Source organism: Anthonomus grandis, chromosome 1, assembly GCF_022605725.1.
Source record: "Anthonomus grandis grandis chromosome 1, icAntGran1.3, whole genome shotgun sequence".
NCBI classification, from domain to species: domain Eukaryota; kingdom Metazoa; phylum Arthropoda; class Insecta; order Coleoptera; family Curculionidae; genus Anthonomus; species Anthonomus grandis.
Genome location: NC_065546.1, coordinates 13,632,824 through 13,656,374, shown reverse-complemented (window position 1 = coordinate 13,656,374; position 23,551 = coordinate 13,632,824). Strand labels below are relative to the sequence as shown.

The following is a 23,551-nucleotide window of genomic DNA, read 5'->3' as shown; positions in this document are numbered from 1 at the left end:
CTTGTTCCTTGCTGTTGTCTGTTCTTGATTCCATTTTAACTGAACTATACCCGTATTACTTTCTAATAGGTTTTTTTTGCTAATAAACTATGCGCTAAAGACACACTGGTTTAGTAATTATCAGTGTAAAGCGTCCTTCCGCCATAAAGTAGATTGCCCATCAGATCTAAAACAACCTTAGTAGATGCCGACATATCACTTTTGACTTTATCTTTTCCATAATATATATTGACATTGTAAGTATACCCGCCAGCTAAACAAAGTTTGTACGATTTAATTCCAAATTTATGGCGCTTATTGCGGATGTACTGTCGAAATAAAAGCCTTCCCCTAAAGGGAACTAATGCATACAACCAGAACCATAGCATACATATATCTCTTTATAAGTTTTTCTAACAGTGGATTTATTTTTCGTAATCTATTAGTTTTTTCAAAATTTGGGCTTTCGTTGTCACTAAATAGTAAAGTTTTCAGTAAAAGTTCAAATCTATTGCGGGGCATTTTTTTCTTAGCTTCATTTTGATAAAGGACACTTTTGGACCAATATTCAGATAGGCTAGGAAATTTAGCTAAGCCCATCCACAATATTATACCGAAAAATAATTCTATTTCCTCTTCGGATGTATCAACAAACTGATGCAATCTTGACTTAGGCAAATTAATTTTTCCCCTGAGTTGATAAGCATACCTATTAGTTTCAGTAACTATTAGGTTTAAAATTTCATCCCTTCCTTTCATCAAACAAAAATTCTCAAGAAATCATAAGGTTCTTTATCATAAAATTGCTCATAAATTTTAGGATTAATCCCAGTATTATCTATCATAAAATTAATTTTTTTTAGCATTGTGCCAGTAACATCTGTCCAAATAATATCGGGTTTATTACCAGTAATAGGTTCAGTCCCGTCAGCTCACTGTCACTGGAACCTAGCTCAGCATATTGACATATAACATCTTCAATAGTGTTATCGACGTTGGCCGAAAATGACAAGGTATGTATGTCTGAAAGAAAAAAAAAACACCAACTTTATATACCATTTTTATTTGCCGTAACAACCATAATAATTTTCCCTTTTTGAAATTATTTTCTGTTAGTTTTTTTTGGATTTATTGTTTTAATATTTTTGTATTTTTGCTTTTTATGTATGTTTTCGATTTTTTTAAAATTTCTCAGAGTTCTAAGAAAATCTGATAATTTTAGTTAAAATTATCATTATTTTTTACTTGGCACTTACCTGCGGATGTTGATGGCACTGGATTATCAAAAGATTTAGTTTGTTTTTGTGCCTGAATTTTCATTCTTTTTGGAATTGGCTTACATTTGTCATCAGTCGAAGAAAGACTACTCTCTGATGGTTGATAAGACTCAGTGCTTTCACCACATGGCTCTGGCTCTTCACCTGACAAAACTTCATCCCACATCTTTATAGATATTTTTGATCATTTTCAAAGTCACCCATGATTGTATGAAATACACTACTAAAAGTTTTTTTATCTGTACAACACAAAAAAATAACTAAATTGCGGTCTGCACTTATTTACTCTTATAAAAAACAAAGCATACTAATCGGTCAGCTGTGACGGCCAACGCGCACCACATGTATATTTCAAGTCGAATCCTGTCGAGATTTGTCAACAATATCTTATGGCACAATATCTGTGCCATGATGGCGCATAATTAAATTGTATACTTTTTAGATTTCATGGCACAAATGTAGTGCCATAATCTAAAACTCAAAAAGAAAAATGAAAAAAATATAAATTTTTGAAAACTGTTATCAATTTTATATATTTTACTATTTATATGTAAAAAAATCGATCAATAAAAAATGGCACCGGGGACTCGTTTTTTTTCCTTAGATTATGGCAGTTAACGTGTTAAAACAAAGCAAAAACATATTTTATATAATCTTTAGGTTCTAATTGGGACCCTATATACTTTATACACTGGGTCTTTTAAACACTTAAAAAAAGAAAATATTGACAATTAAAATTCTTGTTAAGGGACTGTTGTAATCAATAAAAAAATATTTTTTTAGCCTGAAGCTCACAATATTATTTAAAAAATACAAACATCCTAAAGCCTGTCTTACGGCCCATATCGTGCAACCCACTTTGTAATCGGATAAAGAAAAACTTTTAGCCAGAAATAAGCAGAAAAATTGATGTAAAAGAAATATATAATGCGATTTGTGTTTACGGTAAAAGTAGTCTGATGCCCTTTTAACCTTATGTTTTAAACATATATATTTTAATTTTTAACTTATTTTTATAAAACGCAAATGAATAATTCAGATTGTAACAAATACTCTTGCGGGTAGCTTATAAAATCTTATCTTATTAAGTTTTTAGTCGTAAAACTTTAATTATATAATTTGTTTTAAAATATGTTAGCACAACACGGTTCTTATCTACGATTTCCTGGTATGTCGGTATGCCGACCCGGTATGCCGACGCTGCAGATTCGGTTGTTTTATAAAAATGTATAGTCAGTCGGACCGCGATCAGTTTGACGCCAACCTATTTTGTTAAATTTGTTAATTAATATACCAGTTTATTGAAAATAGTGTGTTTTTCTGGATGAAAAAAAATTAAATCTTACATCAGAAGTGGGATACCCTCTTTTTGTGCTAAAAATCGAAGGAAGAACCTTAGTTTTGGTCTAATTTTCAGACTAAAACAAAAATGGCGGGAAGTGAAAATCGCGATGTAAATACGGGCAATACGGGTGACGGTAGTGGCAGTGAGGAAGAACTAGTGACAAAACAAAGTGAATTGTCTGTAAATGAGAAAATGTTGTTAATGCTCGAGTTGCAGCAAAAATCTAATGCAAAAATTAAAAACCGAATGATGGAAGTTTTGTCTACGATGGCAGCCAACGCCCAGGCGTCCACTAGCGGCGTCTGTACAAATATTATGCAAGTTCCAACTACTCAAGCACAAGCACCATCTGTTGTAATATCGAAGGTTCATCATACTGCTACATCAGCACAAATACGTTTATCGAGTTTCGACCCAGATGACTCTCCTTTCAGCATTAATGAGAGGATGGATGATGTCACCCGAATAAAAACAGAACTTGGGATATCAGACACTTTGATTGTGCTAAAGCTGGGGATGCTCTTCGGGCCCGTGTATCTCGTTTCTATAAACACTGGAAACCTCTTGTGCGACATTGGGCGTCATTTCGCCATGATTTTGAAATTGCGTTCCCAGAACAAGGTACACCAGCTACCAGGGTACGCGTTTGCCTTTCTATTATGAGTTCCGATTTTTTGTCGTTAGTAGAATACGGCAACGCGAAACTCGCGTCGATTAAGCGATTTTTTCCCAACTTTCCTTAGAATATTGTGCTAAGTCTCGTTGAATTTGATATTCGGAATATGGAAGTTCCAAACAGAATTTGTGTGCAAGCACCAGATTGTGAAGCAGATCTGTTAAAACTTTTAGCTATATTATGTGATGCACGCGAAATATGTGAAGGTCTAAACGTACGTAGACCATATCGCCATTCTATTAGTGATCATTCGCAAAAACGTGGACATTTTCAAGCTGAGGATGGTTTTAAAGGGCAGTGTCGTAAATGTTATCGATACGGACATAAACAAATTGACTGTGAAAAATTTTCAAAAGGTCAAAATGATATGTCTGGATTGTCAAGAAATATAATGCACACAGAAAGTGAGCCAAAATGCCAAACTGCCGGCAAAACATGTGATTACTATAAAAAGATGGGCCACATTGAAGCAGACTGTTATCGCAAACACGTATTTTCAAAGCGAGTGTTACTGACACAAAACAGTCGTTTTATCCGGTCAATTCCATTGGCAACAGTGTCAAATGAGAATAAAAATATTTTCGTATCTTATTTAGTGGATACTGCCGCTGATGTCTCTGTTATACACGAGGGAGTGGCGAAAACTTTAAAGTTAAAAATTAACCCCATCTGTCAATATCTGACTGGAATGGGAAACAGTGTCATGGTACCTATTGGTTGTTGTTTCACGGTTATGTACACCCCAAAAATGACTATTGAAGTGGATTTTGTCGTGGTTCCTGATGGATCTATCCCTGGAGGTGATGTTGACGCCCTCATAGGTTTAGATGTACTTCAGCGACCAGGAATCAAAATAGAAATTAGTGATAGTAAAGTTGATATAATTCATGACCCTCTGTGCATTAATCGTGTACTGAGTATTCGTGATTTTAATGAAAATTTTATTGATGTGTCAGGACTGGACGAGCGAATTAGTTTTTCAATAAAAACAATTCTAAAAGCCGCCGATCAGCTGTTAAAAAGTGTACCGATCACAAGTTAGTCTGATGTCATCGATGCTGATAATGCCCGAGAAAAGGTAACTAAGCGTTTAGAAATCGCCACCAAACGAGCAGCTGATTATTTTAACAGTAAGCGGGCTAAAGCAGTGTTGTACTCTGTAGGTGATTTGGTAGCCGTGCAAGACAGTCAATTGCAGTCAATTGGCGGGCGGTGGCAAATTGAAGCCTAAGGTTCAGGGTCCCTTTCAGGTGATTCATTGTTTAGAAAATGAGCGATATGTCTTAAAGCGAACAAATGGGCAGCGTAGAACAACGGTGGCAGCACAGGAGCAACTGAGACATTGGCCTGAAGAGGTTTGTAATGTTTGGTGAAAGTTCCTTGTTTAGCAGGCTTGATTTTAAAAAGTTCCCTATTTAGCAGGCATAATAATTTTGAAAGTTCCCTGTATAGCAGGTATAATTTTGAAAGTTCCCTGTTTAGCAGGCATAATTTTGAAAGTTCCCTGTGTAGCAGGCATAATTTTAAAAGTTCCCTGTATAGCAGGCATAATTTTGAAAGTTCTCTGTTTAGCAGGCATAATTTTAAAAGTTCCCTATATAGCAGGCATAATTTTGAAAGTTCCCTGTTTAGCAGGGATAATTTTGAAAGTTCCCTGTGTAGCAGGCATAATTTTGAAAGTTCCCTGTTTAGCAGGTTTGATTTAAAGGTCCCCTATGCATAACGTAATTATTTTGGTATGTGGTGCAGCCTGACTGTGGTGAAGCAGACCAACAATGACGACGGTTCGAGGACGCCCCAGTGTCAGGAAGGCCGTGTTAGCACAACACGGTTCTTATCTACGATTTCCTGGTATGTCGGTATGCCGACCCGGTATGCCGACGCTGCAAATTCGGTTGTTTTATAAAAATGTATAGTCAGTCGGACCGCGATCAGTTTGATGCCAGCATATTTTGTTAAATTTGTTAATTAATATACCAGTTTATTGAAAATAGTGTGTTTTTCTGGGTGAAAATAAATTAAATCTTACAAATATATAAAAAAATATTTTGATTAGTACTAAATATCTTCTCTTAAAATTAAAAAGATGACAAATAAAGAAAAAAATATTTTTAAGTGCCCTGTCTATTATTATCATAGGCTTTTTGCATACGCTTAATTGTTTTAAAAAACTAAAATGCTTTTAGATATAAATGTAAATTTTTTTTGCAACTGTTGTTTTTTACTTAATGTCAGTATTAAAATTTCGAGGAAAGCATAATTTTCTTAAATAACGGTTTTCATTTAAGTGTTCGGGCTCTCCATGACATTAAAGTTTACTTATCCTATTTAATTAGGTCTACATAGAGTTACACTCATTCATGTAAACAAGTCAAGTTTGCATTTACTATAATGGAAAAGTATATCTGAAAGAAAGTACAAATCTAAAAAAACCAAAATGGAGAAAAGCAGTATTTTTTTAAGAAAAATTTTACACAATTTTAGATTTATTTACTGAGAACTTTTATATAATATACCTGAATATAATCCATTAGAATATCTATGAAAGGGATACCTCGATGGCTGTCAAGAATATGAAAATAATACCTTAATAATTATTAATTTTATAATTTTTATACTTTAATAATTTTTAATTCTTTAATTATAAATAATTTAAAATAATTCGTAAAAGACTATCTAGGTTAGCGACAAGTAATTATTAACTGAAAAGTATGGTCATAATTTAGATGTTTAGCATACTGTGTAAGATATTAATAAATATGAGGTATATAAAAGGATTGCGGGTTGCAAAGAAATATTTATTGAATAGCAATTATATTTAATTATTTTGGACACCTCAAGCATTATCTATTTAAACTGTCAATGCTTTTTGAACAATAAGGATCGTATAATTACTTTATTAAAAGACTATCAACCTAATATCGTATTTCTCTGAACTCCGTGAACCTAATATTTTGAGGTTTAAACTAGAAAAGTATACAACAGATAATAATAGAACTGGAGAAGTAGTTGATTTGATACAAAATATTATTTAGTATAAATTAAAAAAGTGCAATGAATTGAAAATTTTATTTGGTTATCGCCCTTGGTCTTTGTGGGGTAAGTATTTGTGTTCTTTATTGCGTTCCACAGAAACACGATGCTGCCTTTATTTAGTCTTTCTTTAGCTACCTAGATCAGGCGAGCAATTTTAATAGTACTATACTCTATTTCAGAAGTGTGTAGAGTAATAAAACCTCATTAGGTATGCAAAAGTGGTACCTGGTGATCCACCAATATTTTATGCCACTACCTTAGTTGGGTATTAGTTTCAATGTAAAATTCTTTCTTTTCGTTGATTGCAGGTAGTGCCACCCGGTTTTGGGTCAATTTATGAGTTTTGCCCATTGTTACCCACTGATAAACATTGAAAACGGTTCGCCAAAGGCGTGCAACTGGGACTTGTTTTTTACCTTATAATTAATGTACTTAAATGCTATTTTATTTTAGAAAGTTACTTTTGTTTCAATGGAATAATATATTTTTTTCACAAATTTATTGAACATAATATGTAGAGTAAAACAGTTGAAAATGTCACTTTTGGATCTGGCACTTTTTGAACAGTGTATAACAATTTTAAATTATAATAGATTGTAGTCTTCTTCGTCATCTGACGAACTGTCATCACCTCTTGACATTATAATTAAAGGATCGACTGTCTGATCGATGAGGTTGTCAAGATCCCACATTTTGTCCTCTTGCTTAATTACATGCTGGACTTTTTTTCGCCAATTCTCTGGTGTCGCTTCCGTAATGGCTTGATCAAACAGTAGCTTAACATCTTTCATTTTAAAAGTCGTATTTTGTCTTGCTACAAATCCTTTTACCTGCGCCCATATCAGTTTTATAGGATTTAGTTCGCAATGATATGGCGGTAAGCGCAGTACAGTTATATTATATTTTTCGGCTATATCTTCCACGGCGTATTTCATGAAACGAGTTTTGTGTAAGTTTGCTATTGCCAGCAGTTCTTTTTTTATCAAATTTGCTTCAAACGCAATACCTTTTGCAGTCAGCCAATCGATAATTTCTTGCTTTCTCCAACTTGAAGTTGGCGTCTTCTCTATTCGCCGTGAATGATAGCTTGCGTTATCCATAACCACCACCGAATTAGCCGGAAGAAATTTTATCATTTCACCAAAATTGTCCTCGAGAACGTCTGAGTTCATGTCTTCATGGTAATCTCCTGTGCGAGTCGACTCAAAGGTTAGCAGACCTTCTTTTAAAAATCCCTCTTCGCTTCCAATATGTGTGATTATAAGTCTTTTTCCTTTTCCCGAAGGTACTTTAATACCCGTAGACAGGCCTTCTATGAAAGCTTGGCGAGCACTGGTTATATTTTTGTCTTGCCACATTTTTTGGACTATATAACCTTCGTTAATCTACGTCTCATCAAGATAAAAAACTTTCTTTTGCTCCCTGCGGTACTGCTTGATACTTCTCAAGTATTGTCGTCTCCAACAAACAATTTCGTCGCTCTCCAGTAAAAGTGCTTTGCGGTTATGCTTTTCCCAGGCAAAATCCATATTTTTTAAAGTTTTCCATAAAAGTTTTCTACTTATCAACGGAATACTGTCATCTCGGCCAAGCTCCATTAAAATTTTGTCTAGGGTGGGTATTTTCTTTTTAAAATAAAAAGAGTGAACTTTTCTTCGAATTATACATTTAGCATTTTCATCAAGGACTTTTGTAGGTCGTCCTGGCTTTTGCTTGGGAGATTCCACTTGACCTGCTACTTTTCTTTCCCGCAACAATTTGAAAATGGTGGACTTTCCAATTCCACTCATTCGAGAACATTTTTCAACAATTTCTTGCACAGTAAAACTAGGGTAATCGTGTTTTATGCAATCATGTACATTTAAAATAATAACTTTTTCACTCAGCGATAGTGGAGAATTTTTAGTACATCCTTTCGTTGGACTGAATACCTCCATTTTTTAAATATTGGGATAATAATATTGTGATTACACTACAGCGTAGCAGTGACTACTAACGTTTAAAATATGATTTAAAAGTATTTATAGTCTGTATATATTACCTGACCCCATTTTTGCATGTTACAAAGCGTTAAAAGATAGGTACCTATACAAAAGGATTAAAAGTATTTAATTAGTATTTAATCTCTTTCAAAATAAAGGCATTTAATCCGTGAAAATTAAATTTATAAATATTATAAGTATCTGCGCCATGAACTACCACGAAATGTAGCCAAACAGAACGGAATTCCCCAGTTTATTCCTCTATACGCTTCTGAAATAGAGTATAGTTATTACGTTTATGATCTCAAGACCTCTCTGCCTTGAGTCTGACGACACAAAAATAGCACAACAATTTAATAATTTTTTTTTCTAGATAGAATCAGTCAACATTAATAATGGCTAAATTGAGCCAAATTTTACCTACATAGTGCTGTTTCGAAAAGCCCATGATTACACAGGTAATTACTACAGTAAAATTGATATTCTTGAATCAACATCTGTTCTTAACTAATTTTTACCTCCTAAATTCGAAACTGACCTTAATTTTGTCCTATCACATCCTCATTTTTTACAAACTGATATCTTAATAAAATTCCTTATTTTATAAGAAAATAGTATATATAAAATACTGGAAAAAGTTTTTTAGCATAAATATGACAAGAACCAATGTTTCAAAAATCTTTAATTAAAATACTGAATTGTGGCAACATTGTAATATTTGTTTACTGTCGTAAAACCGTGAGTCCGCTCTTGCAGCCGTAACTGAACAAAAACCGAGTGAGTGTTTTGCCGTGCTTTGTAATCGTTGTGTTTTTTTTGAGTCATGGAAAGGAGACACTATGTTAAGATGTTGAGTGCCGCCATTAAAAAAAAAATGGTCCCGGAGGCCGTTACATTTTTTATATGTAATAGTGCTTACAATTACATAATAGTTAAAATATAATTTTAAAAATAATGTTTTTTTATTTAAAAGTTTGTACTTTTTGGATTTATTTTCATGGTGACACATTGGTCTCACGAGGCCTGGAATTAATTCAAAGGTTCAGGTGGCCGCATAAATCCAATGCATCACTACGGTAGGTTATGTCCGTATCCCTACCGCATGCCAACAAGGAACGTGACATGCTGTAGCCCAAACAATATTGAATGGAATGTAATCAAAAGATATGCGTACACGTAAAACGTGTTTGGTCCGCTATACTGGCCTTTAGAAGCGTGCGACGGATCGTTAGAAAATCCAATTATTCAGTTCAATTTAGTATTTGTAGTGGATAGCGGTTTTTGTTTCACGTGTAGTAACTACTAATGTCGTACGAAGAAGAGCAAAAGCGCCTAAATGCCTTATGGCAGGAAATGTTGTCAGATGAAGAAGATGATGCCTTTCAAAATGATGCATCTTCCGATGAATATCAACTATCAAGTTCCTCTGAGAAATCAGATGATAGTGAAATGGATTCGTCTTCCAGAAAAATAAAGCGCCAAACGAAAAAAATACAAGTTGATTCCCCTCGTGGGGCCACGACAACACAAATTGATCCCTGTACATCTCGTGAGGGTACAAGCCCACAAATTGACTCAATTAGTGAGGCCATAGAAAATATTATACGATCATTGCCTCCAATTGACTCCGATGAAGAAGAAAATGATTCACCTGGAAGTGGCCAAATTACGGATATAAATTGGGTACCAGCGACTGGCCAGTTTTTGAAACCAATCAAGTTTACAGAAAATCACTCGGGATTTGTTCCAGTCATATACAATAACTATGAAAAAACGCCGTATGAATTTTATAACATGTTTGTTACTGATGACATTTTGGAACTTATTGTAAGTATTTTTGAATTGAGTTTTTATTTGTATTATGTTACGCAATATTTTGTAGGTAACTGAAACTAATTTTTATGCTTCCCAGTTTCAAAAAAATGCTTATCCAAAGGCACGTGCGCATACATGGAAACCAACAAATCACGAAGAAATTGAAAAGTTTCTTGGTGTAGTGATATGGATGGGTTTATGTCCATTTCCAACACAACAGTCTTACTGGAGGAAAAAGAAAATCTACAAAAACCTTTTGCCAGAAATAATTTCAAGGAATAGGTTTCAACTTCTTCTGAAAATGCTACATTTTAGCAACAATGCGGTTATAACCGAAGATAGGTTGCGAAAGCTAAATCCCTTACTAAAAGAAATCCGTGAAATTTTCCAGCGAGTCATTGTGTCCTCCGAATATGTCTGCATCGATGAAACCCTTGTGCCATTCTGAGGGCGATTGTCCTTTTTACAATATATTAGCAACAAAAAACACAAGTTTGGTATCAAACTTTTTAAACTATGCCTTAGTGGTGGTTATACTTACGATTTCAAAGTATATTGTGGAAAATCAAAAGATGAAAATATTAGTGTACCAACCAAAATTGTTCTAGATTTAATGGATAATCTCTTAGATAAAGGAAGAACTTTATGCACCGATAACTATTATACGTCAGTAAGCTTGGCTTTGGCTCTTTTGAATCGCAAAACTCATCTTTTAGGAACGTTGAGGGCAAATCGAAAATTCAACCTAAAAAATGTCACACAAAAGAAGTTACAGGTAGGAGAAATCATGGCTGAAGAATGTAGACAAGGAGTAATAATTCAAAAGTGGAGAGATCGGTGAGATGTACTTGCACTGAGCACTAGACACGGAAGTGAAATGGTGGACGTCAAAAGAAGAGGAAAAGATGTAAAGAGGCCTAAAATTATTGTCGAGTATGATAAATATAAAGCGTACATTGATATCTCCGACCAGATGAAATCCTACAACGGCAGCCTAAGAAAGAGTCTGAAATGGTATAGAAAGCTAGCTATTGAAATTTTAACTGGTACAGCATTAGTAAATGCGATTGTTTCTTACCAAGAAATTACCCAAAATAAAATGTCAATACCAACGTTTAGAGAAGAAGTTGTCGAAGATTTGTTAAAATTAGATTCGCAAAACCCAACACTAGAACGTAATGAAGGTAATAAAGAACAACACTGCCTTGAAGATGTAGGACGAAGTAAGAGACGTCGATGTGTAGTTTGCTACAGTAAAATGACCCAAGAGCTTGGAAGAAAAGTCGCTGCTTCAAAAACTCACAAAGTTACTTCAGATGTACGTCATGTGAGAAATTTTACTGTCTAGATTGTTTTTATGAAGTTCATGAAGTTAAAAAATCCACTTAATTTTTTTTTATGTAATAAGTTTTTTTTCTTAAAAAATATTACCTCTCATTTTTTTTATATTTTGTATTTCGCTTTTGAAACAATAAAGCTTATTTGTAAGAATCTCTAAGATGGTATTATTTCCAAAAAAGAGAACAAATAAAAACAAAATTTAAAAAATCGTAACTACTGACCCAATTGTCCCATGGTGCCACGTCGGCTTCACTATTCACTGGCCAAACATATTTTCGGGATCCAAAGGCCGCCTACTCAAAGATCCCATGCATTTAAATACGCTTTGTGAAGTCAGCCGGACACCACGCGGCAAAAATTACACATGGATAGTATGAGACCACTGTGGTTTCACGCGGCCACATACTACCAAAGCTTTATGAAGCCATATTGGTCTCATACGGCACTCAACGTGTTAATAAAGCAGACTATTTGTAATAGTTTTGTGGTTACAAAACATATACAGAACATAACCTCCTTTGTGCGTAATGCGTATTATGCCTACTTTGGAGTGAAACTAGGAGATCAAGAAAAATCTTGGGCACCACACATTGTATGTAGGGTTTGTGTAGAAGCTTTAAGGAATTGGACAAAGGGTACAAAAAAAAAAGTCATTGAGTTTCGGAGTTCCTATGGTGTGGCGTGAGCCAAAAAACCATACACATGATTGCTACTTCTGTTCCTTCGATTTAAAAGATTTTAATGGAAAAAATAAAAAGCACATTTTATACACCAATCTAAATTCCGCTATTAGGCCTAATCCTCATGGTCCTGATGTACCATACCTATTTCACCTAAGGAAATTGAAAATCATCTTATTCGGAGCAGTCTGTAGTTTGACTTTACTGACGTCGACTTCACTTCTGAAACCGAAAGAAGGCCAGAACTATTTAATCAAATGGAATTAAATGATTTAATAAGAGACCTTAATCTTATATTTTGTTCCCATATTTTGTTCAAGAAGGATCCTTCGTATATTGTAACAATATACCTGAAGTAGTTATAAACTTAGAAGCTACCTCTTACGAAAAGGAAGAATGGCGACTTTTTATTGACTCCAATAAAAGAAGTCCAAAAGGTGTTTTGTGGCACAATGGTAATATGCTATCCTCTGTTCCTGTTGCTAATTCTGTTAACCTGAAAGAAAATTACGAAAATTTGAAACTTCTCCTAAAAAAAATTACGAGAACATAACTGGATGCTTTCTGGAGATTTGAAAGTCCTCATATGAAGTATGCTTCTTCGGCAGCAGTCAGGATATACTAAACATTTATGCTTCATTTGTTAATGGGACAGCCGAGCACGAGATAAACACTGGACTCAAAAGGAGGGGCCTACAAGAGAAAACCTTACGCTGGAAAGCAAAAATATAAAGTACAATACCTTACTTGACTACAAAGATATTTTATTGCCCCCTCTGCATATAAAATTTGGTTTTTTGAAACAGTTTGTTGAAGCTCTCGACAAAAACGGAAACTGTTTTAAGTATATTTGTGCAAAATTTCCCTAGACTTTCAAAATTCTATAACATCTTTTTAAAAGGAAGCCTGGTAGTCATTTAAACAAAGGTATTGACAAGTTCTTGGGATATAACAAGGATCCAGACTACAAGAACATAGTCAGAAAAATGTTGGAACATTTTCGTGTGTTAAGCTGCAACATGAGTTTGAAGGTACACTTTCTATTCGCACATCTATACCACTTTGCGGGAAATCTTGGGGCAGTTAGCAGAGAACAAGAAGAACGTTTCCACCAAGATATTAAAGAGATGGAAAAACGTTACCAGGGTAGATGGAGTGTTTCGATGATAGCAGACTACTGCTGAATGCTACAACGTGTATTCCGCATAAAATTCACAGTAGAAATTGTACAAAACGCAGGTTTCTAACATAAAGGCGAAGATTTTATTAAGTTAAGCATTAAAATTACGTTATATTTTAAGCATAACTGATATTTTTCTTAAATTAATAAATGTATTTCTATTTTTTATCGCTTCTTTTTTTTATTTATTGTGATTTGCAAAAACATCTTATCTGATGCATGAAAATGGATCACATGATTGAAATCAGTGTATCAAATTTATATAAAATCACTGATCAAATCAAAAAAATCTCCCAAAAATTTTTATTTTGTAAATCTGTGTTATTATTCTAGGAATTGCACTGATTTTATTTTATCCTCTAAGGGCCGGTATTATAAAATTATTTTGACAGATAACTGAAAGTTAACTTGTTCATTAACGTCACATGTCACAGTTAACATCAAAATGTAAAAGATAACTTTATCGGGTGGATGGGGTATCAGTTAAAATTAACTTCAGTTAAAATTAACTAAAATCCTGGTTTTTGACATATATTCTGTCAATAATTTGAAATATAACCTAACGCTGAGAAGCTTCTATCACTCGACATATAAATAGCGGTAAAAATGTGTCATATAAAATGTTAAAATTTTTCATAGTTCTTGCTTTCTAGAAGTATATTTTTATAGAAGTATATCTGCGTCCAAGCCAAGCCAAAATAAAAACACGAAAAATCTTTTGACAGTAGCACCTGGCTTTAATAACGTCTCAAAGTCGAAGAAGAAGAAATGGGACGTTTATAAAACTGACATTTTATTGTTAAGGGTAACTTCATGGTTAAAGGTAAAGTTAACTTTTGAAAAATATTTATAATACCGGCCCTAAGTGTAACATCATTTAAATGCCTAATTCCGTACTCTATAAAGGTAGCTTCAATTGATTACCTAATACTATAAAAGAACGTGATAATATGAATCATTTTAAATGATTTTCATCAATCATTTTAAAAGTTGTGTTTACTTGTTATAAAAACCGCGTGTCTATACATAATATTTTTTTACACTTTACTTATTTATTTATGTTTTAACCTACTATAATATTAAAATATTGGTAATTACGTATCAAAATGTATCAAAATTTTCTCGAAATTTGCTCTATAAAAATACATTAAAATAAGCAAATGTTTTAAAATTTAAAAAATAGAAAACAAAGTTTTATAAAATAATTTTAATGATTACCGCTGCTATGTGTTATATGAGAAATAATGTTTAATTTCTTTTAATTTTACAAAGTAATAAAGTTCTTAATTTGAAAAAAAAAACATTTTTTAAAACAATATAAATGTCATATGTATGGTATTTTATATCAAGATAATTGTTAGTATAAGAGAGTCCTACTTACACATAGTATTCCTTGCACAAGTCGAAGTGCCATTAACGAATAAGCTCCAAATTTTGCAAAATAAGGAATAAAAAAACAAAATACAACTCCAGCAAAGTTTGAAAAGCCAAATACTTTTTTAGTACCATATTTGCTTGCCAAAAGTCCACCTGGTATTTGGGTTGTCCAGTGAAGCCAGAAAAAGCTGCCAAGAATATAACCTAAAAAATGTATATAAATTGAACAATAAAGTCAATTAGCATACTGTAATTCAAATTTGTAATTTGAAATTGGCAATTTTGGTAATGAATTATTAAAGACAAATTTACTAAGTTCCTATTTAGGTTTGTCATCTATTTAGATTTTATTAAAAAGAATTAAACTAATTCATAATTAGGAAAGAAATCATTAATTACTAGATCAGATTAGCTACGAGGAATTATAGTCAGAAAATTAATATAAAATCATATTAATACTAGTTTCTGCAAAATGTATTTTACAGAAACTAGAGAACAGATTCAAGAATTTTAGATTTTTTTAATGAAAGATGTTATTAAAGTGGACATCTTACATAATTATAACATCTATTTTATTCGAAAAATATACTATAATATTTTTTATTACCTTGAATCTTTTCATCCCATGCAAATCCTCTTTCTTCATTACTAAATTCTTGTTGAATATTTTTATTGGCAATACTCAAGGTTTTAGGGAATAACGTCATGCTTTCTTTAGGGGACAGTGTAGTATATGCATTTGTGGAATCGTTATTTTTTGCCAAAATGGGTAAAGTACTTAATGATACCTAAAAAATGACTTAAGTAAGTCCAAATTAAAGAAACTTTATTTTTACAAAGATAAATTGTCTTCACAGTACAAGTAGGATGAATATTACTGCAATTTTAATTTATTTATGTTGGGCTCTATGAAATTTCATATATAACTATATAAAATACTATAAAAACATAAGGAAAGATAAAACTTAAAGAACATGAATTTCGTTACTCATTAATATAAGTTTATATGAATGTAAGCTTTATATTAAAAATTCTTTTCATATACATTTATATACATTTTTATATTCATTTTAAAAAGAATTAGACGGATTATCCAATTATTGCCGGTCTACGGCATTCTTGCGCACGGGTTATTTTAATTACTTATAAACCTAGAAATAAAAATACGAACAAAACAATAGTTCTGAATTTGCTTTTATGTGTAAAAAAATGAAGATAATTTATTAAAAGATATATAAACATCAATTTATAATTTAGTCTTATATTAGAAATTTTAAAATATAGTCCAAATGATTGAAAATAACCAGTTTTACGTTTCCTGTTATTTTTAGTAGAAATACTTTCCCCTCATGTTTTTATTAAATTGGCCTAGGTAGCGTTTCTCTAATTCCATATTTTATTTTGATTTGTTGATGGGTTGATGGAAAAATTCAAAATTGTTTTCAAGAAAAACACCAACTACTGCCTTAAAACTATTCCAGGCTCTTTTTTCCTCATTACCATGTAACTGCGGAAAAATATCACAATCTATATTTTCTTAATTTAAGGGCTTGTAAAGATTTAAGCTTTAATTTTTGCCTCTGAAACCTTTGAAACAAAATTCTTTAGACATATGATTAAAAGCTTTTACAGGTTGCTTAATAATTATAGTTTTAAGGATCAGCAATTTCTTCGCATTTAATATTGCATTTTCCGACATCGCATTGAGTACATACTTTCACACCAATGTTTTTGCTCGTAATTAGCGGAATGGTTTGTAATATCCCGCAAGCAAAAATAACAGAAGTATTTAGTATATACACCTTGAATTCTAGCCAAAAAACATACCATCTTGAAGTCTCCAATAACTTCCATTTATATTCCTTATATTTAATTGCGGTTAATAGCATTTTAATATTGTCATAGCTTTTTTTGAGATGTACGAAATGTGACAGTGGAATAGATAAAAGTTCCAATTGTGTAGTAGAGTTTGTCTAGCTAAGGAAAGGTACACCATCTGTTTCAAAGCTGCGCCAAGTTTTGTCCCCTAATAACGCGCGATTAGCGACAGTAGCGCGCCTTTTTTTAAGAAAAGGCATAAACACTAAAAGGCACAGAACACAAATATAAGAATTAACGCAACGGCACTGTTTATATGCAAATCGGGGCAATCGATACCTTTGCTTTGGCAGCGGCCAGCGGCGTAAACAAATTTACTGCGCAACCGAGCCAAACAACACGTGCTATACCTTTCCTTAGCTAGACAAAGTCTAGAACAGCTTTTAGACTTTTTGTTAAGCTGTGAAAGGCGTTACTCAGTTGCAACACATAGAATACTTATTTCTTTAAATAAATCTTTTACGACAAAAACAATCTTCTTTTTGACTTTCTCACAAATCACATTTTCACTTTCTGACAAAGAGATATTTGAACATGAGTCTTAAATAAATTCCATTGTTTTAAGTGGGATACTAATAACTCTGCTTTACTTTTTGGTAGATTTAGGTCTTTTATTTAGTCATTGAGATCTTTAAAGTTGATAAGGTATGGTATTTTATTCAAGATCGAATTCGGAATCTATGAATATAGATGATCTTAATAATTGTAGCTGACTCTAAGTGACTCTAAGTCAGCTACAATTATTAAGATCAAGATTAAGATAAAAGAGTAGTTTATTGAAACACGTTATTCCATTATGCAGATACTTGCTGTCGTCGACAAGAGCAATGCAAGAAGCATTACCCTCCGCCAAGACTTACATGATAATTAAAAAGCAAATATTTTCAATTTTTATTTGCATTTTTAGAATAATACGCTTAGATATATAAAATCAGAATATATTGAGTAAACATGCGCAAAAAAAATTCTTGTTGACCCGTTTTACGTTTCTGGTTTGAGATCAAAGTGTTTAATATTCAGAGATATTAAAGCAATAATAGTATGGATATTCAAGGTGCGGAATTTGGATATCTTATTTTAATAAATTACGACTAACATGAAAATTTAAAAAAATTAAATTAATACGTTTAGTATTTTGATAAACCTTGTAACATTGTGTTTTTTCTTATTTATTATATTATGATTTACAAACTTTTCTCCACAAATAAAATGTTATTATATTTTCTAAGATTTTAAATTTGATTTGCTAAGGCAAGATATTAAGATTATCTGTCTAATAGAAATATTATTAAAGTACTCACTTCTTGTAGGTTTCATTCTAATCTCACGATCTTGGATTCACAACAAGCATTTCTATTAACATTTTAGTACTTTTTAACGTATATTATACGGTACAATAATTATTATACCGTTACTAGTGATATACAAGAAAAACATAGTTCTTAAAGTGAAGCAGGTTCTAACTTAATAAAGTATTCCTAAATTAAGCCTTACAAACCAACCTTAATGATTATTAAATAGAGTTAATACTTACATTACGATTAGGCGAAAAATCCACATCACGCCTATACCTAGTCATATTTATTGCTAGCTGATTTTTCATTAGACATTCACTTGTAAGTGATACATTATTCTTAGGTTTGGCCTGTACCATAGCAACTATTGCTATATTAAGGTTAATCCTTATCATGTAATTTACAGCAAACCCAAAGAAGACTAAGTACCAAAGAACGTTTCTAGCTGAGCAACACTCTTTAGGATCTGTGGAACAAATACCATAAAAAAAAATTTAATATAAATACACGACGAAAAGTTAATGTTTACCTAAGTAATAACCTAGATAAAATTTTAAGTAATATAAAATTAGAGTTAAAAGTTCTACTTTAACTTAAAAATCTGGAGGCTGTATCAAGTTTTTTATATGTATATGTACTTATGTTCATAGTTAAATAATTTATTTTTTTCTGCATTTATAAGACATTTAGCTTTTCAATATACTAAATACAATTTAACTTTTTACAAAAAAAATAAACAAAATAGTTACTTATGCTTACGTTCAACTATTTATTAAATTGAAATAAATTCGTAGAGACAATAATCAAATTATTGCGTAGTAAATCTGAAATAAGCAACTATTTAAAAATCCAGGTTCTACGCTTATTAACTAATAATATTTATAATATAGATTCTTTTGCCCCCATGAAGCTACGCCAAAGTGTCAAATTTCGGCAAAACATTATAGGTAGTAAGTTAGGTAAGGCACATGATTTTAGATTTTTACGTTATTTTATTGAACCAGTTGATTTTTTTTTTCAGTTTTTAGTATATTGGAATAATAGAGAACCTAAGAATGTGCATACGAAATACGAATTCATTTGCTAATATCTATGTCATGGAATCTGCTATAATTCATACATGCAATATTTAATACAATATTAAGGAGCGAACATAGCTGAATAACATAAATAACTTTTTAAATTTAAATTAATTTTTTTCCAGAATAGGTATTTGCCATTATGTGATGTGGGAATCAATTTCTGCAGTATAGTAGGATGTTAATAGTTCAAACACTTTAGTCTCTTTTCTTAGAATAAACGAGCGTACTAATGCAATTTTCATTTTCGAAAATGACATTCATATTACATTTTTAAGCATATTTAGCTGAACAGTAAGAAAGTTGTTTGTTGTCTAATATAGTGGTAAAAAATCATTGGATCAAATTGACAAATAAGTGTCGGCGATTATTTCCTTATTTCATATACATACACTACCGGACAAAAGTGGAGAAACAAAGTATCTTTTGTATTTATTTTTATATTAGTGTATTTGATCATTAACTTTTTTTTTAAAATATAATTTTGTTTCTAGTCTTCAGTACCTCAATAAAAAATTAAAAAAAAAAACAAGTGACAACTAATATATTTTATTCTTGTTTTTACAGGGGACAAAAGTGGAGAAACACTATTTTTATTTATTTTTTATACACAATGTAATAATTAGTTGTATGTACATACAAAGACTAATAATGTGTAGCAAAACCCTTATTTTTTATAACTTCAACACACCGACTTCGCATAGAGTTCATTAGGCTGTCAATATAATCTGCTGAAATGGAATTCCACTCCTCTTGAAGAGCTGTGAACAAATCATCCTGGTTTCTAAATTTATCTTAATATTTTTGTCTGATTTTCCTATCTAAATGATCCCATAAGTTTTCTATCGGATTTAGATCCGGACTTTATGCGGGCCATTTCATAAGGGGCACATTGTTGTCTTCAAACCATTTATTTACTTCTTTTGCAGTATGCTTCGGATCGTTATCCTGCTGAAACGACCATCGAAGCGGCATATTTTCTTCTTCGTATGGAAGCATATGATCCTGAAGAATTCTTAAAAATTGAAATCTGTCCATTTTTCCTTCAACTTTTCTTAATGGTCCTACTCCTGATCCGGAAAAGCAACCCCAAACCATGATATTGCCTCCTCCATGTTTCACAGTTGCCCTGGTGTACTTTGGCTTAAGTCTAGTATTGGCAGAACGACGAACCCATTTCATTTCATCAGATCCGAATAGGCAGAACTTACTTTCATCAGAAAATAGAACCGTTTTCTTTTGGGTTGTCCAATCAAGATGTTCCTGTGCAAATTGGAGTCTAGCCAATCTATTCTTTTTAGAAATGAATGGTTTTTTGGCTGGACGACGGCTTTAAAGTCCAAATTCAGTCAAACGACGACGAATAGTACGCACAGATACTGAAATCCCAGGTATTTCATTATAAATTTCTGTGGCGGGCATAAAGGGATGTTCTATTGCCAACATTTTTATTTTTCTCTCAATAACTTTCGTTTCCTTGTAATATTCGTTTTCCTTGGCCGTCCATACCTTGGACGGGTAGTCACACTATTATATTTTTTAAAAGCAGCAATAGTTTTTGAATCTACGGATCTATTACGATTAATTTGCCTAGCAAGTTCACTTTGTTTTACACCAGCTTGAAATTTTGAAACAATTAATTTTCGGAGATCAATACTCAGATCTATTTCGCAAGGAATTTTGCACAAATCGTATATAACAGTTTAATACTCAACGGTAAGATCAAACTAATGATAAATAATCACTTTAAATACCAAATAAGATTTGTTTGGAATGTTTATTCACTTTTGCCCGCATAAAATAGCATAAATAATTTTTTGATCAACTGATAAGGTAAATACAAACAAGAAGGATGTGTTTTTATGCTGCAATAATAGAAATAAATATTTTCTACTAAGAATGTAAAATAATATCTTGTATGTTAAGATGCTATTGTTAAATTTCTAAATGTTTCTTCACTTTTGGCCGGTAGTGTATATAAGGATTATTAGGCGATGTCCAACTTCTATAACTGCGACATAAATTGTATATTACATAATTGTTGTCTGTTTAAAATTTTCAGACCTAGTGATTAAAAATTTTGGATTTTTATGTAGAGCTGCGAATACTTTCATAAAGAAAAAAAAACATCAAGAATTAAAGAATTATATGTCAGACAAAAAAAAGCGGATAAAAAAGTAACGAAAGAAGAACATTAAACAAAATTTAAAAGCCGCACTTAGTTTGTATAAGGCATTTTGAATCGCGAATTTTCTAAAAACTATTTTAGTAAAGATTACTGTTAAACTTTGCAACTTCTTAACTGCTTTATTACACGATATTAGAATTATGACAATGCTTGTAATACTTTAGGCATTTGTTTAATAAAACCAGTATTTTATATGAATTTTACATTAATATAAGTTATTTAATATTGTCATTATTGAGTACTTATAGCATTCTTCGGTCTTACTGGAAAAATACTAATAACAAGAATCAATAGTGTTCTATCAGTTCCAAATTAGTAAAAACTATAAGTAAAAATACTGATAGTTACTATAAATATTTTTAGTACATACATGTGTGCTTACAAAATGCTTAGAATATTTACCAGTTAGTCACTATTTTATACTAGCACAAAGAATAACCCATTATAAGTTGCTAAGATAAAACGGAAAAAAACTAGAATAGTTAAAATAAATATATTGTCAATAAAACGTAAGAAACATTGATTTTTATAATAAAATTTAAGACATTTTGAGCTTGAATCTTTATCTATTTCCAGAAGTCTCCTTATTATCTAAAACACGTTAAAAGAAATATATACTTTGATAAATTGGAAATACATATTGTTAGTTGTTAGTTGTTGGCTCTTTATTATACAACTTTTCAAAATAACTTGTTAAATTGTTAGAGTGTGCGTTTAAAAGTGATCAGTTTTACATACGGACATCTTTTTTAAACGGCCTCTAATATCCAAAATTTTATTAATCCTGAAAAATATGAACTAATTTCCATAAAAGACTACATTTTAAAAATATTTTGTAGCATAATGAATAAAAAAAATACAAGAAAACCAACATAAATAATGTAACTGCTACCAGGTAAATTTTTTTGAACTAAAATCGTCCTAGTGTTTAAACTAAAACAAAAAAAGTACCTACGATTTCTACTTGAACCATATAAATCAAATTTACAATGACAATAACAAATCATATTATTAGCATATAAAATAACCTTATACCATTCTATAAACTCAAATATTTGTTCTATCATTTATATTACCAGTATAGGTTTTATTATCAATTGGTTTTGAATTATTGATGAACTAAATATTTTATTAATTATAATATATATTTTAAGTAGTTAAAACTCGGATTTTATACAAAATATTTATACTGAAGTAGCTTATTACTACAATTTAAATACTAAAAACAAACAATGTTATACTGAAAACTGTGGCTATTTTGTGCTATGCTATTTTACGCTGCTTTTCTCTAATATTTTTTTATTAAATGAACTGATATAAAAAAAATATTTTACCTTTAAACATTATTTGTTGCATCTTGTAACAACACTGATTTATATACATTAAAATGTTGCTTCTAATATTTGCCACAATTTAATTAATTTAAGTTTAAACCAACTTTTAAAATATCCATAGTAAAGCCTAATTTGTATTATTGGAAAACAATGAAAAATAAACTTACCTTTAATTTTTTCATAATTTTTCTCCATTTTTATTTTTATGTTTTGTATATACTATAAAATTGTAAAAAAAACCTCACACAATCACAGCACCATTCCTCTTAAGATTTAAAAATTCAAACCATTTTGCTTTCGAAAACGGAAAATGTTTGCTTTTTCTAAATAAAAATAGAGAGATACGCTAACGATACGATATATTCAAGTTTTCGGTTTACAAGTAACATTGCGTAATTTTAGAATTCATGTTGTAAGTTGAGGTGATGGATTAAAGGCACGAAAAGAATGTATCGATTTTACATTATAATGTATGTTTAATGTATCTATATAAATATTTTTTATGTCCATTAAGATAAGTTTATCAGTATCACTATTGGAAATTAGTACGTACGTATATCATTGACAAATAGCTGATTTTTTCAAATAAGTAAAATCCATTTATAAGTTATTTTAGTTACATAATTTTAGCTAAATGAAAGGATTTATAACACAAAAATATGAAAGAATTTTTTACCAAAACCTATTGGGGTAAGGACTGATATGGAGAAACTCGCGGATGGTGATAATATATTTTTTAGTAATATTTTTGCTGAATGACTGAGTTCGAATTGACCAAAGGAAAAATTTTCAAAGCTGAATAACACTGGGTCTTGTTTGCTTTTTTTACATTTATTTTGAGCTTAGTTGGGTGTTATTATTGTTGTTGTGAGGTTGACCTCCATTCAAGATTTCTTTCTTATTAAGTTTTTGAAACCTTAAACTGACTGACATCTTAGAAATATACTTTATTGCCAATAATAAAAGATTGTACTTGATTATGATGCCAACTTTTTTTTGGTAAATTGTTAGTTAGAAAAGAAGCTATTTTTTACCGAGTTCACTTTTTAGAATAGTAAATTAAACACAAGAAAAAAGTAGCCGGATCTC

General features: G+C 31.4%; 1 protein-coding gene across 1 annotated transcript in view; it reads right to left on the bottom strand.

Moving 5' to 3' along the window:
• The window catches only part of LOC126739390 (sialin), a 75,815-nt gene extending 53,044 nt beyond the window's left edge, over positions 1–22,771 (bottom strand). The window contains exons 1-4 of the mRNA XM_050445055.1: positions 22,630–22,771; positions 18,101–18,327; positions 15,296–15,476; positions 14,693–14,892 (exon numbers count right to left, since the gene is read on the bottom strand). Coding sequence (XP_050301012.1) covers positions 14,693–14,892; positions 15,296–15,476; positions 18,101–18,327; positions 22,630–22,657 — 636 coding nt within the window. The 5' untranslated portion in view covers positions 22,658–22,771. The remainder of the gene's footprint in view (positions 1–14,692; positions 14,893–15,295; positions 15,477–18,100; positions 18,328–22,629) is intronic.
• Between the last annotated feature and the right edge of the window lie 780 nt (positions 22,772–23,551).